The sequence below is a fragment of the Peromyscus californicus genome, unplaced genomic scaffold (genome assembly GCF_007827085.1).
Source record: "Peromyscus californicus insignis strain IS unplaced genomic scaffold, ASM782708v3 Scaffold_23__1_contigs__length_62951481, whole genome shotgun sequence".
Classification (NCBI taxonomy): domain Eukaryota; kingdom Metazoa; phylum Chordata; class Mammalia; order Rodentia; family Cricetidae; genus Peromyscus; species Peromyscus californicus.
Window position 1 is genome coordinate 56,979,926 of NW_026294534.1, and position 16,340 is coordinate 56,996,265.

Here is a 16,340-nt window from a genome sequence, read left to right on the forward strand (position 1 = left end):
TCTGATCTGAATTATCAACGGGCCACACTCACTCATGCCCTATTCTTCAATGTCACTGTGGTCCCTTATGCTGTTTGTCTGTTGAACACGACCTTTATAGAAATAAACTGTAGAGCTGGAAGATACTTTTTCCATAGATAACTGGGTAGCCTCTGAAGGAGCAAACCTACTCCGGCATTCCAACACGAATCATTTTTCCCTATTAACTGCAAAGCCAACTTTCTTTTCAGAGCAGTTACACAATAAGAATGGCAGCCTCAGGAAACAGAATGGCCCACTAAATGAGCAAGCTCTAACTGATCACCTCTGCCTGCTAGAAGTTTCACACAGTTTCTAAAAACGTATCCACAATCTAAGAGCACCAAGCTATGGATAATCGCCTTAGACATCAACGTGGCTCCACCAAGGAAACTCTGTCCGTGCCCAAGCACTACCCTGCAAAAAGTACCTTCCTCATTTCTGTCAGCTTTACTGACAACATAAAAAGGCATTTTAAGTATTTGGCCAAGACTGCCTTACAGTATTTAAAATTAAATGTTTTCAAGTCCAAGGAATTTTCTAGAACTACATTTGTGCATAATCCAGACTGTCTCAGACCAGGGACCAGACAAAGGCAATCAACCCAAATTCCTGTTACCTCTGTCAGGAAAGTCTGCCCCATGAATCTGTCAGGAAAGGAAGAGAACGCTTCTGATCCATCTGCTTGGCAAACTTTCATCTCCCGTAAGGGCTCTTTTAACGGACTTCTGAAGCGGCTTCTGGGTGAGTACCCGCTGCTACACCCTGACTCCACAGTGACATTCTCCCAGAATGCCGCTGGATCCCTGGGGGCTGCCTGTGGGATAAGAACTTGAAAGAAGTTGAAGGAGTCCTGCCCCCTCTTCCCAGCCCTTCCCTCTAAACAGGCAGCTTCCCTCCAACAGCTCTACTTCAAAAGTCCAGACCCAGTGAAGTCACACATGACCTCACAAACCTCCCACTTAACTCTTTAAAAGCCAGAAGAGAGCTAGTGACAAGGAGAAACAGCAGATGTTTGAGCATAATTAGAGTGGCTGTCGTTAATGGGGGAAAATGATGTTCCGTAAACACCATTCTAAAGTAAGCTACCTGAGCACCGTCTTTTATAAGAGCACAGGGTTTTAGCAGTGCTTTGTTAAAAGGACAGAATTTTTAACAACTCATATATTCACCTTGAACTAGCCTACAAAACAGATCTAGTTCATTTTGTTGAGAACTAGTTAAGGCATGTTGGATATATACACTTGGGCGGCTGGTGTTTTTCTGTTTTCATTCTAACTTTGTTTCTGTTTCTCTGCAATCATATTGTGAAAATATTTATTGTCCTTCTGTTCAAATTCTGCTTTAGTCAGCCAGAAGTGGACAAGGCACACTCACAGCTGTCAGACACAGACAACAACTGCCACAAAAGCATCTGCCAGGGAGAACAGGGACAAGAGCAACTGAGCAATCTGATCCAGACACAGCCTCCAGACTCAACTAATGGATGCCAGAGTCTGTACCAGAGCTCCTAAAGGGAAAGGGGACTCAGTTGGCCGCAATGATTTTTTTGGCTATTTTCCTTTCACCGACGCTATTTTGTTGAGGTGGGAAGAGGAGGAAGAACTGAGAGTTACCTTATAAACAGAAACACATAAAATCGCACACACTCAAAGAAAACGTAGTATGCACTTTCAAGAGTGATGCACCAAAAAAAAAAAAAAAGATTATACTTTCCACATACCAATTTTTATTCCTGAATATGCACCCAGGCCTAGAGAAACATTCCTATGTTTACACAGGAAGCTGTGTGTTATATAAGAGTAAGTGTACATTGCCATGCTGTTAGAGAAAACAAAAATACTAATATAAGAAAATAGAAGCATCATTATACTGCATCCATATAATGACTACTCCATATCAATGAACGGGTATGTCGGGGCTTTAAAGTAAATAAATGCATTTCAAATGTTGAGGAAAAAAACCAGTAATATCACAGGAAACAGAGATGATATTCATATACAGTCTAAACACATTGAAAAGACACAACCTAATCTTGATGGACACGTGTCCAACAGGAACGATACACATCAACGCGCCAGTTACCCTGCCTCAAGGAGGAAAAGAGGTGAGAGACGGTCCTGAGTCTGCACTCCAGGTGTGATGTTTTCTCTCCTAAACTGAAGGGTGAAACCACAGGCTGGCTATTTCCTGCACTGTTTGCCATGTCTACAATGTTCCCTAACTTGGAGAAGATCACCTGTGTGATATCTTCATTAAGAGAAGCAGCACCTGCTCAGCATGGAGAGTAACAAATAGGAAAAGAAGCTTTTGTTCCCAACTCCCAGTTGCCAAAATCTAAGCAGTGGCTACTGGTTCTACCAAAGTCTCTGTGTCTGTCATTCTGTCTGTCTCCCTTTACCCTGTTCTGTCTTTCCACCCTGTCTCATACCGCCACAACCAGTGCCATAGAGCCACCTCCTTCAAAGTCCACCTCACAAAGCAACACTTCCAGGACACTGCCTGTGACATCACATTGTAAGCATCCTGGTCGGGGCCTCAGCCTGGCTCCCCAGGCCCAGCACAGAGTCAGCTGTGAAGCAGTTGAGAACACTTGCTCCTTGAGTTCCTCAGGGAAGAGCGAAAGTCCAATGCATTCCCACCACTGCACCAGAGGTCCTCTGGGGCCCCAAAACAAGACCTGAGAAGTTTATAGCCTAGTCGGTGAGATGGAAACCCTAAAATACCTAAGTGATTGCCAAGTGATATGTATTTCTAAGATTTTGTTTCACGATATAATTAATTCATTCAATATCTCTTCTCCTCTCTATCCTAAAGACTAAAATATTAATCTTGGCCAGAAAATGTCACAGTGTTTGTGTTGACATTATTAAGTATTTAAAAGGCAATAAAAACTGCTATTATAACTCCTTACCTTCAAGTAATCTAAGACTTAGAGTTATTATTACACATATACAATATAACTCCATTTTACCATAGTTCATTCATCTGGGATGACTTTGAGAACACTGTAAAGATAATTCAAACTCTATTATTACTGACAATAGAAATGTTGAAGACTCACAACATTTTAGTAAATTGTTAACTCATACTATATTGTTAAGATGTTATCTGGAATAAGAAAAATCAGGATGAAATGTGAACTTAAAATTATGCACACTTCACTACCAAACATAATAGACAGCATTCCCACCACTGTGAAAAAAATGCCTTAGACAATTTGAAAAGAGGAAAGATTTATTTGGGCTCAGTTTCACGGGTTTTAGTATAATCGCTTGGTCCCACTGCTTTGTATCTGTGGCAAGGCAAGACCACATAGCATATGGGAGTGCATGAGGCCAACAAAACTGCTCACTCACCTCACGAAGGCTGAAGGAAGGAAGGATGGAGTCCTACCATCCCTATGAAGAGCATGCCCTCCCTCTCAGGACTCACTTCCTCCACTAGGCCCTGATCTCAAAGGTTCACCCACCTCCCAATAGCACCACAGGCTAGCAACCACGCTCCAGAAGATGATACTCAGGAGCCAAATCATACCACTGTTTTCCTGGATGGAAAGGAAGGTGGCCCCTATATTTCTAGAGGAAACGTGAGCACCATTTGTACTATACCAGATATATAAAAGGTCATTTCTTTTTAAAAGATTTATTTATTTATTATGTATACAGTGTTCTGTTTGCATGTGTCCCTGCAGGCCAGAAGAGGGCACCAGATCTCAATACAGATGGGTGTGAGCCACCATGTGGTTGCTGGGAATTGAACTCAGAACCTCTGGAAGAGCAGCCAGTGCTCTTAACCTCTGAGCCATCTCTCCAGCCCTACACTTTTTTTCTTTCTTTCTTTTTTTATTTGGGGGGGGGGGTTCGAGACAGGGTTTCTCTGTGTAGTTTTGGTGCCTGTCTTGGATCTCTCTCTGTAGACCAGGCTAGCCTCAAACTCACAGAGATCTGCCTGACTCTGCCTCTTCGAGTGCTGGGATTAAAGGCGTGTGACACCGCTGCCCACAAAAGATCATTTCATGTTCATAGAAAGAACACTCACTTTTACTCAGCTCTGCAGGGAAGATTCTCCCCACCACAAGCACATTACCTATAACAGACCTGCAAGGACTCTGTGCTGCTTAGCTTTGCACTCTGCCTCTAATCAGGTTCCAGTGAGTTCCTCTTAAACTTCAAAGTGCTTACATATCCCACAGGAATGCAAATGCAACTAAGTGGGTTCAGAGGGAGGTCTGGGATACCCTAAGCTTATGTCTATGCTGCTAGTCTGAGGACCACACCTAGGAGCGGCAGGAGGCTTGACAACCTAGGCTGCACATCACAATCACCTGACAAGCTGTCAATGTCCAGGTGCCCCCCCTAGAATGAAAACAGTCCAGAATCTTTGGAGAACCAGAAATTGAGAGTGATGCCCGTATTTCTAATGAGCCCTCAGTGTTGAGAACTGTAATTCTACAATTATACAGATCAAAGATGCTCTATGGCCCAGTGAGTCTGAAACTTCAACATGTATAAGTGCGTGTGCATGTGCGTGCATGTGTGTGTGTGTGTGTGTGTGTGTGTGTGTGTGTGTGTGTGTGTGTGCACGCACGCACATGTGCGCACGCTGAAAGAGAAGAGTTCCTATTCTGCCTTTTAAGCATCTCTGCCTCAGAGGGTTCCTTTGTTAGTATGAAGATGTGCTTAAGCCATATGTGGCAAAACTAATCTATAAGGATCTTTGAACCAAGGAAAATATAAATTACCTCTTCTGTCTTTAAAGTGATAGCCTACAACTCTGCTGGTGTTTGCTACCCTTCAGCTAAAAGCACAAGCTGACATCTTACTGCGTCATGAACTCCATCAAGCATCATGTGAAGGTCTTATACCGTTGCTACTGTGTGGGAGAAATGGCTTAGGTTTGTCAAGCCATCTGTTGGTACTGTTCCTCAGCTCACTGTGCCACTGCGTCAGCACTAATGGATGGATAGATTGTGTTTTGCAAATCCATTGATGTTAATTGCAAAGAGCCTGTTTCAAGCTGAAGAAAGTAAACACTGAAATGCTTTTCTCTACATGTGCCCAGCATACACATTAAGGAATCCCTGACAGAATCTGTACAAAGCAGAAAGTCACAAGTTCGTGTTTGTTCTAGAAAGATGCAACTGTATTCTCAATTTTCCATTTTTCTTACAAACTGCTTTTAGTTTTTTGAGGAAGTATCTCATGTAGGCCAGGACAGGTGAACCTTGAACTCACTAGGTAGTTGAGGCTGGTCTTAAACTCCTAATCCTCTTGCATGCTGGGATCCTAACATGTACCACCAGGCCTGGCTCTATGTATTTTGATTGAGAAGCTAATTAATTCTGAATTAAAATGGTAACATCTATTAGATTAGATTGGATTAGATTAGAATGTAAAAATCTCCACCACCAAAAAATGACAACAAAAACATTACACTGAAGTTGGATAAAGGATGTTACAGCATCTCAGCCACGAGAAATGTAACCAAGTTTTTCATTTAAAGTCGTGACTCCTTGTCAGAACTCCCACCTCCTCCATACCTTTATCACCTGAAGTTGTGTTTCATAAAAGATATCCAAGAAGCCAACATCTCAACCCTCGGACCAAAATATGCAAAGCCCTTGTAAACGACATTTTGTATAAAAATTAAGGACACACCAGGATCACCCAGGCTCTCCTATGTGTAAGCAGCCTCACTCATCCCACTCCCTTTGAAAACTGCAAGTCACTAAAAGGTTGATTCCACAGTCTCCTAGGGACCTTCAATCCTACATTCCACCAGCCCTTCATCAATGACTAATCATTGCATGTCTCAAATGTAACATGTTTAAAGCTGAACTTGCCAGGTGACGCCTACAAATAGCGATTCTGCCCTTAACTGAATATGAGAGTTTCTGGATACTGTGTGTCATCCATGCATGAAATCTAAGGTCACTTTGACCAACCCCACCTGCCCCATATTGAAACACTGACCCAATCTTTGTGCTTTTTTTTTTTCTTTACCAAGATTTTTCTTATCTATTTTCCTATTATTTTTCGGACAATTACTCAGCAAATTCATATACCCAAACTCAGTTGGTTGGTAGGGATATTTCTACTTTACCAACAAGGAATGAGTTTCCACAAATGAAAAGATGGAATGCCAAGATGAAAAGGCCCACAATCCCCAAGTTTATGTCCCACCCCCCCGACCCTACTGCCCCCTTGGTGAATAATGCTTTGTATAGGAAAGTGATGTTGCAGGAAGCCTCTGCACGCTCAGGGCTGGACAGTCTGTGCTGGCCGCTCTGAGGGCAGCTAGAGGGCTGAGGTGTGGCTGCTTGACTCCAGGCCACTCCTCTTGTTAGCAGTGATCTCATTCACTGCCCCAGCATCGGACACGGCAGCCACTTGACTGTCCGTTCTTGGTTTTCTTTCGCTTCTTCTCTTTCGTTACTTCTTCCTTGGCAACAGTTACTATTCACTTCATTTTCCACTAGGGGGAGATTCCTAGACTTTATAAACAACACATATTCACACCTGCCAAATAACTAACAAATACAAACAGCCCTACTAGATAACTAAGGTTCAAAATCAGGTTTGACTGACTGTGAACTTTACAGGAACTCTCAAGTGGTAAAATACTAACTTCATCACTACAGCCACTTCAGAAGGTTAGGAAGACAAAAATGAGTACCTCCTTTTCTGCAGAGACAAAACTTTATAGACTATAAAAAAAACTGTAAGAGATCACTGGAGCTACATCTACCTACCACTAACCCAGGAGGCAGCTGAGTGTCCTATCCCTAAGCACAGATGAGAAGCTCAGAGTTCCAGAAGCCTTCTGAGACCCAATAAAACTAACATTTTACTCTAGTGCCAGCTAAACTAACACCACATCATTGTATTCTCTTACTTTAACAATTAGGCATATGGAGATTCCTTTCAGCTTTCAAACTGGGATGCTAATTTTTTTTAAATTATACTTCAACCAATTTCTTTATCACTGCTATTTCAAGTTACGTCTTCCCAAGCAGAAAGGCATCGAGGAAAGAAAAAGGCTTCAGAAGAAATAGCATAGCATTCCATTGGAAAGGAAGGAGGAGGAAGGACAAGAAGGTGGCAAAAAACCCCACAGATATCAACTTCAGGGTACTGAACAGTGAAGCACTTCCCTCAGGCATATCAGCTGCTCACAGATGCAATTCACCTCCGCTGCCGAACTCATATCCTGAGAGAAAAATCTAAGAAGCTGAGCTGTAAAACGTACTTTTCACACTACAAAGCATATTTTAAAGGCAGTTTCTTAGAGTTGAGAGAACCAGAAAAGAAGCTGCTGACAGATTCCAGTATTTGCAATCTCTCTTTGCCTCTGTCCAAACCAAACCCAAGCTCAACAGAAAAGGACATTATTCACCATGACTGTTGATGACATGACATTTGTGTCTTCAGGTCAGACAGAACTTACTGGTTGGAGTTGTGGTCCTCGACTGATAGGCCTGCGAGAGAGAAACACCCAGACACAAAGGAACCCATGGGGACATGTGTGACTGTAAGTCTCTAATTATCCTTTCTAATTCTGGAGCCATGTGACTGGACTTCACACAGCACTGCTGAACCCTGGGGGCCTGAGGCTCCCCAGCTGGACCACTAAGGGAGAGGATGCTACTCTTCGCTCCTTCATTAAAAATATTGCATTACATAGCAGGGCGAGGTGAGTTATTTCCTGCTGACAGGCAGCTTCCTAGCCAGCAGACAGTCAGAGCATCCTGGATGAATTTAACTATTCCTGTCCAAAGTGGATCCAAGACCTCAGCAGACTTCTTTATTTATATGTAATACTTCAAAATGCATAGAGTAGGATAAGGACTCAAACAGTGAACCGTCCCAGCTAAATATTGGAATATGAGAGTTCTAAGGAATTTTCTTCTTTGACATATGTGGGAGAGCAGCAGGGAAATGCCATCTCCTCCTGGCTACCAAAATTGAAAGAGCAAAGGGACTTCTGTTACACTGACCACTCCCAAACAATTCTCCTACACACACATGCACACATATACACACATAAACATGCACACACACACACACACACACACATGCACACATAGACACATGCACACCCCACACAAACGACACTAACAACAACAAGAACAGCAGCAACCAGTTGAGCATTTGGAACTAAGTTCTTGAAAACAGACCAATTCAGGCATCTGTCTGTATAGAAAGGAAAGAGAACAAGAAAGAAATAACTGTTATGTAAAAACAATAATTATATAAAAGACCTGGAAGGACAAGACAGTGAAAACACTCATCTAAGCAGTTAAGCAGCCTGAAGTCAGGTACAGGATCTGTCACTACCAAGTCACATGGCTTTGGGTGAGTCCCCCAGCCAAACCAGGACACTGGTTTGTTGTTATTGTTGTTGTTATAAATAATGTTTTATAAGGTCCCTTCCAAGCTGTAAAACTCTGTCTACCTCTACCTACCTATTCCCTTGAGCCAACTCAAAGAACACTAGAAAGAAGTGCCCAGCAAGGAGCTCGGTCCCAGCCACTGGCAGTGCACACGGAAGGAAGGATGACCTGGTCAGGAGTCCTGCAGGAGGAAGCTCCTCTAAGATGCTTCTTTCTGCACTGGGATTTGGTCTTTTTGCCACAGGCAGGTGACACAGCTGACATTTTACCTCAGCCAACAGACATCATTACCGATTCTGACATGGTAAAACACTAGGAGCTACTCAGACTCTCAGTCCTTAACTCTGTCCGTACCGAGGATTGGGACCTGTGCTTGCTGCTTCTGTGTCTCCTGGACACAAGCTAGAGTTCTCTGAAAGGAGGGAACCTCAGCTGAGAAAATGCCTCCATAAGATCTGGCAATAGGGCGTTTTCTTAGTTACTGATTGATGGGGAAGGGTCCAGCCCATTGTGGGTGGTGCCATCCCTGGGTTGGTGGTCCTGGGTTCTCTAAGAAAACTGGCTGAGCAAACCATGATGAGTAAGCCAGTAAGCAGCACCCCTCCGTGGTCTCTACATTAGCTCTTGCCTCCAGGTTCCTGCCCCACTCAAGTCCCTACCTTTGCTTCTGATGATGAACTATTACATGGAACTGTGAGTGAAATAAACCCTTTCTCCCCAAGTTGCTTTTAGTCACGATGTTTCATTACAACAAAAGTAACCCCTAGTTAAGACAGCACCTATGCCGCCAAGTCGAGGTACAGAAGCTACAAATGAAGAAGCCTTCCATCCATCTTTTCTGGGCTGCCCACTGGCTCTGATCTGTTATCTTCCCTGACATCTTTCCTGGGGCTTCTGTGGTAGAGGTCACAGCCTTTGCAAACCACCTTAGCTCTTGACCTAATGTTGTCTGCAACATAAAAACCTTCTATATGCCCCAGAAAGTTGGGTTGGAGATACATTGAATTCTTTTACATACATGATCTACAGCATTTTATCAAAATTTACAGTCACAAGAGACTAAAGTGGCACGCACTATTGAGAGACCGACACATTTCTCCAGGACAATGCAGCCAGAGACACTCCAGGAACATGCTGCTCACAGGCACACTTCTCTTCTAGGAATGCTTGCTCTCAAGAATCTCCTTTCTTTGGGGGCATTCTTCTCCCAGTGACACATACCTGGAGACATCCTTCTCTTAGGGGTGCCCCTCTTTAGAGGCACCCCTCTTCATGACACAGAGAGTCTAAATGTGGCAGTCAGAGCCTTTGCTAGGTGCTTTCAGCTATATTAACCCTTTAATTCTCATAGCTATACAGTACACAGGGTATCACTATCCCTATTTTGAAAACAAAATCAAACCAGGTTTCAGAATGTATCACTAGGTCAGGTAAAACCTTGTCCTTTTGAGACTTAGGTACTTTTCATTATCTCACCATGACCCAAGGCAATCACTACGCATTCCACAGGGAAACAACTACAGTCTTGAAATGTGCTGGTTCTGAATCTGTCCCTCCAAAGGTCCTGAAAACTCTGCTTCGAGCACATGGCAGACTGTTGGAAAAGAGAGATTTACTGGAGAGCTGCAATGTGAACAGAATTTCAAGGAGAAAAGAAAGCATTGACATTTTTCATACACCTCTAAGTACTTGTCCTCATTTAACCTTCCCATCTCCAGATACATACATAGAAAACACATTTCAAAACTCAACTCCTAAAACTTACAAGGTGTAGCTTTCCCTTCCTGCTGACAGAGATGCTAAACGGCAGACAGAGGAACCAAGGTGGCAGGAAAAGTAGGTGAAATGACGGATATCCGCAAGGAGACGCACAACGCCAGATTGACAGCTATGGAGCACGTACCCTGCCTAGGCTGTCATTTTATCTCAAGATGGATGTCCATGGTAAGACAGAGGGAGTAAATACCTTGCCAACGTGAGACTAAAGGCTCTTTCTATGACCCCAGCCGCTGTCTACAGTGCTGCACATCAGAGCAAACGTCTACTCACTCCAACTATTGGCTCAGTCTCCGTTCACATAGAGTAACCCAGGAAAGGCCCACAGCTTGCCAATTTGACAAATCACTAAGGTGTAACTGGCATTCTCTTGAATCCCAAATTTCCATCTACGCAATCATTTGCTCATATCCACAGAAACTTGCCAGATTCATTTAAAATATACCCTCCACATAGATTTCCCAAAGAGAGATTACCACCCAGAAAAACAAAAAAACAAAAACAAAAACAAAAAACCCCACAAGCAGGAAATGAATGAGAATGGCACTGCTACCTTCCCCAGGAGGCAATCTCTTGAGGACCTTTCCTGTAGACAGAGTTGGCAGAATCATGCAGTCCATTGCTGATCTCGGTAGAGTAACCCATCACGATCCCACCGTCTGCGGACACACTCAGGACATCCTGATGTCCTCCCATAGAGGTCCTCTCCAAGAACTGGCCACCTTCTTTAATGCGCTGCTGTATCATTGGCGTAAGCGGCATTTCAAAGCTAAAATAGCTATCAGGTTCCGAGTACAGTGTCTCTAATGACTCTGCACTGTAGTATAAGGAAGTGTTGTCCAAAATGGTTTCAAATTGGCTGCTGTATACATCAGTGGAGTCCTCCGTATATCCGGGCCCAAGAATATCATCATCTCCTCCCCTAAGGTGCTCCTCTTGTTCGAGAAACCTGGAAAATTAGTAATAGTGAAAATTTTCAATATTAACTTTTTTCTTTTCACTTTCCTGCTTTCAACTAACCATAGAGAAAAGATTGTGTTGTATAAATCTAACTGTTATATCCACCAAACTTACAGCTTAGTAACATATTTGGGAAGGAAGATATGAAACTTACTTAGGTTAAAATATTCTCTCTATATTATTTTGTGAGTGTTTTGCCTGAATGTATGTATGTGCCTCATGCATTTCTGGAGCCCACAGAAGTTAGAAGGGGATATCAGATCCTCTGAAATTGGAATTATGGATGGTTGTGAACCTCTATGGGAATTGAACCCAGGTCCTCTGTAAAAACAAGTGCCCTTACTACTAAGCTACATCTCCAACCCAAGGTTAAAATATTCTTAATACACATCACTTATCTGTAAGCAATTCAATAAAGTTTCAAACTAGTTTCCTATATCTTCTAATAGTGCATATTTGAAAAAATATTAAATTTTCTTTTCAACCAGATCATTTAACTATAATCATTAATTATAAGAGAAGCACATAAATATTATGTAAATTTGATACAGTAAACAATCAGTAAAAAATGCACAGAACTCTCACTGGCTATTAATACTTAGAAACCAGATGCTCTGGGGGAGGAAGCTGTCTGAGTCCAGATGCTGCCCTCTGCTGACACAAAGTAGAACTGCAGAGACTTCAGGCTCACAGCAGGGAAGTAAACTTCTAAAAAGCTACCAACAACTGTGCTCTTCCCTGGAGAGGACTATTTCTCTGGATCACAGTATTCCTTAGTTGCCTTTAGTCCTTTGGGTAGAGTTAAGGTCTCCTGGGCTTCTCCACCCCTGTTCCCGTCCACATTAACACGTCTGTTGTTGTCCTTGTTCAGCTCATGAGATTTTATGGGTGTAACTTGATATTCCTACCAATGAGTTATCCAATACATATGGTCCACCCTGAAGACATACATACAAGCAACACTATATAAACTGAGCAGGTTTTATTATTTATGTATTTAGGAACATATATGTATATTCTATACATGTATGTAACATATATATGTATATACGCATTTAACAACAATTTTAAAAAAGGAGAATGAATTTCAAAGAGAGCTAGGAGAGTATACGGGAGGGTTTGGAGAAGGGGAAGAGAAGGGGAAAATTATCATCTTAAAAAAAGAATTTTTTAAAAAGCTGATAAACTTGGCATTTGCAAAGACAGCCAAAATCATAAAAAGCTAGATACAACTTGGTCATGAATATGAAGGAGTGGGGCATCAATGTTAGCATAGAGATGTGAAGAATATCTAGCGTGGTCTTCAAAGATGAAGATGAACATTCAGACAACCTAGGTAAGTGAGTTAGAAAACACAGAATTGATTCACTGCTTTGCTGCCTATTTGCTATGTAATTTTAGGTGACTTACTTGACCTCTCTGCACCTCAGACTCCTTCAAATAGGAAATAAAGCAGAAATAAGGAAGAGGATTAAATGTCTCATAAATGATTCCTAAGTATTAGCAGACTCCACACTCAATGGTATGGCTGTCTTTGTTCGTATTAATTTATTGCCATTCCATTGTGTACCAAATAATTTTCTGGACTTACCCCTCTCAAAGCCTTTTCATTGTCTTAAAGTAAAACAAAGATCCTGTACAGACCTCATTCCCCATTTTCTCCCTGGCCAACTGCCTCAGTTCTCAAGTCTCTCACTTAATTAACTTGTTTACAGAAAGATCTTACCCAAGCTGCCACCTGACTTAGCCTCTTTCTTTCCATTCAAGCTTATCTCTCCAGGAGATCTCTGTTCTTTCCCTTCACAGTACCCAGATGGTGTTTATGTGGTCAATTTGTATATTTAGTACTAAAGTCCACAGACCAGGGTTCTCTCTCGAGTACTTTCCCTAATCTTTTATGTCCAACATCTAACAGGGTCAGGGACACAACAAGCAGCTTGAAAACATTTCTAGACTAAAAAGGAAGGGGAGGGGAGGGGAGGGAAGAGAAGGGGAGGGGAGGGGAGAGAAGGGGAGGGAGGGAAGGGAGGAAAGGGAAGAGGAGGGGAGGGGAGGGGAGGGAAGAGGAGGGAGGGGAATAGAAAGGAAGGGAAGGGAAGGAAGAGGAGGGAAGGGGAGCGGATGGGGAGAAGAAGGAAGGAAAGGGAAGGGAATGGGGAGGGGAGGGGACAGGAGGGGAGGGAAGAGGAGGGGAGGAAATAGAAGGGAAGGGGAGGGAAGAGGAGGGGAGGAAATAGAAGGGAAGGGGAGGGAAGAGGAGGGGAGGGGAGGGGAGGGAAGAAGAGAGACAGGAAAGGGAGGGAAGGGAAGAAAAGGGAAGGGGGAGGGGAGGGGAGGGGAGGGAAGAGGCGGGGAGCAATCAATTACTAATCTGAACAGCAGTAAAAGTGCACATTTCAGAGTGATGCAAAGACAAGAGCCATATATCAAGACTACTTTTAATAGAAGGGAGGGGTTTTGTGATCCTGATAGTCACTCCAAAGGAACATCATCTTAAATGTGTCAACTGCAGAGGAAAAGACACACACATACACAAACACACCACACACACACACACACACACACACACACACACACACACACACACACTCCTTCGGGCTTGACATATTTTTTAGCATATATACTAGTAGTTCTCAACCTTCCTAATGCTGTGATCATTTAATACAGTTCCTCTTGTGGTAAACCCCAACCATAAAATTATTTTCATAGCTATTTCATAACTGTAATTTTGCTACTGTTATGAATCATAGTGTGAATGTCTGTGTTTTCCTCCAACAGTCCTAGGCGATCCCTGTGAAAGGGTCATTCAACCCCAGAGGGGTCATGACCCACAGGTTGAGAACCACTTATAAAAACTATAATATGTTCAGTGAGGAATGACAGATGAAAAGAAGGCTAACATTCAAAGTATAGCAGTGCAGAACACAACAGATGACTTGTCAAAAGCAATGATCAGATATGAACAGAAGGACTGAAGAAAGACAGTTGTGTCTTCTATCTAACCAGGCTCTAAGGTGGAAGAGATGTAAGAAATACTGAGGAAGGCTAGAAAATATCAGGAAATGTCAAGTTTACTTAACCCAGGCCAAGTATCAAAACCCATGCTATTTGTGAGAAGAAGGGATTCATTTGTGAATATCATGGAACAAGAGAATTGGAGTCCACTCCACCTCTGACCTTCTGCGATGTCCTTTCACACCCCCAAGATCTGCATGGCCCAAACCTCTATATTCATACAGGAAAGCAGGCTGCACTACAGGCTGGATGCATGCTGCACTGCAACCACTGTCTGCACTCAGAGGAAGGCCACAGATGGGCTGCAGTGACTCCACAGGACATGTCAAAAACACATCCACATCGGCAAGGGGCATGTTCAGTCTCTTCAGCATGGCTGCCCTGACCCTTGTCTAAAAGACAGCTTTATGACATGATGACTTTCCTGTCTTAGAAACTGGAATCGAAGAAAAGCCTAATTACACTAATGTATCTTCCACTCTGTGACAATAAGGACAATGAGCATGGCAGCCCTCCCATTTAAGCATAGGGATAAATTGCCATTGGTATGAAACCAAAGACTATAGCGATTCCTAAATATTTCATTCCTATACATGCATACCTATAATAAAGTTACTGCATATTAGCCATAGCAAGAGATTTAATAATCATAACAAATGGAACAACTGTAACAATACACTGTAATAAAAGTTACATAAAACATGAATTATTTATTTCTAGAATCCTCCACTTAATATTTTTGAACATCACAGTTGACTCCAGGTAAATGGAATAAACCTTGCAAAGCAAACTGGCTGTTAAGGTGAGGCTATGGACCTATGTAGTGAGTTCCCACATCAAGCCAGGACAGTAAAAATCTATAACATGTTCCAGGCATCGCAAATAGCATGACAACTCTGGAGCTCACCTTTCCTTGTCTCCCTGGGTATCAAAGCTCTCCTCAAGGTGTTCTTTGCTTTCCTGCAGGAAGACTTCATCCTCTCCACTCTCAGCAAGTGGCACGGGGGTCAATGTCCCCAAGCTCGTGCCAGGCCTTGCTGAAGGAACTTTCCAGGTTTCATCCCAAACACTTCCAGTTAAATTAACAGAATTGCTGCACAAACCAGCCGCTGAGCTGGAATAGCTTGGCCCTTTGGCAAACTCCTTGCTCACAGGAGACGCTGTCCTTTCCGGTGATTTCTCAAAGCCTACAGGATGCTGGGTCTCCGCCTTCTCTCCGGTCCACAATATCTCTACTCCTTGAAACTCTACATGTTTGATCCGGCCTTGGCGGCCCAGGAAGCCACTCGAATCACACCCTCTAGGGTGCGCTCTTCCAAGGTCAGACCTCTGGTCTTTCAAAACACCAACTCTGTCTACAGGGTTCTGGCTCCCTGTTGAGCTCCGCAGGGTGGACATGGGACATACTGGCTCCTGCACACAGAGAGGCCCTTGTTTCCTGTAATTAGTTATCTGGGACAGGTCTGCCTGAGCTTCTTCAGGTAAGAGTGCAGTCAGATCCTCCTGGATGCTCAAAGAAAACTTTCCCTCCGTTGGTACTTCCACTGAAAGAGGTAAACCTGGTGATTTGCCTGGTCCGGCAGGGAATGTTCTGTGGGCTCTCTGTGGCTTATGACCGGCAGTACTCAGCTCTTTATCCACCTGCTGACCTGAAAACTTAGCATCTTTGTCCAGTACCTTTGTAGCCTGAAATGTTCCTGAAGCTATTCTGGCTTCTGTAGCTTTCAGAGCAGAAATTAAAGAGTCAATGGGTTGTAAACTTTGTTCCTGAGGGTGACACTGAGGGGCATTATTTGGTCCTTCTGTAACACTGTTGAGCGTAGAGTCTTGTCCAGCAAGAAGATGGACACCCTGCTGCTCTGGCGGGTGGCATGGCAGAGACTTGGTATCAAAGTCTAGAGAGGCTCTCAGGCCTTCCCCTCCTCCTTCTTCCATGGTCCCATATTCTGGAAATTCATTTGTGACCGTCGGTGGGAGTAAAGTGCTTCCTCCATGATCGCCTAGGATCGGAACAGAATGGAGACATGACATCAGGGTCTCCTATGTATTCATGAATCTCACACACGGTAGGTTCGCAATAACTGTCTACTGTTTCTTTCCACCCAACCCTGCAACACACGCTTTCACTAACCTTGCAGTGGCTCCTTCTACTCAGCATACACATTCATCACCACAG

At 43.2% G+C, this 16,340-nt stretch overlaps 1 protein-coding gene across 6 annotated transcripts in view; it reads right to left on the reverse strand.

Moving 5' to 3' along the window:
- Positions 1-16,340, reverse strand: part of Psd3 (pleckstrin and Sec7 domain containing 3) — a 447,179-nt gene that overhangs the window by 264,563 nt on the left and 166,276 nt on the right. For 5 of the 6 annotated variants that reach the window (XM_052752396.1, XM_052752397.1, XM_052752400.1 and 2 more), the window contains 2 exons: positions 15,072-16,164; positions 10,743-11,138 (listed from right to left, as the gene is read on the reverse strand). In XM_052752396.1, coding sequence (XP_052608356.1) covers positions 10,743-11,138; positions 15,072-16,164 — 1,489 coding nt within the window. Of the gene's footprint in view, positions 1-637; positions 864-10,742; positions 11,139-15,071; positions 16,165-16,340 lie in introns of those variants that run through there. The other variant, XM_052752401.1, reaches the window with a different exon arrangement.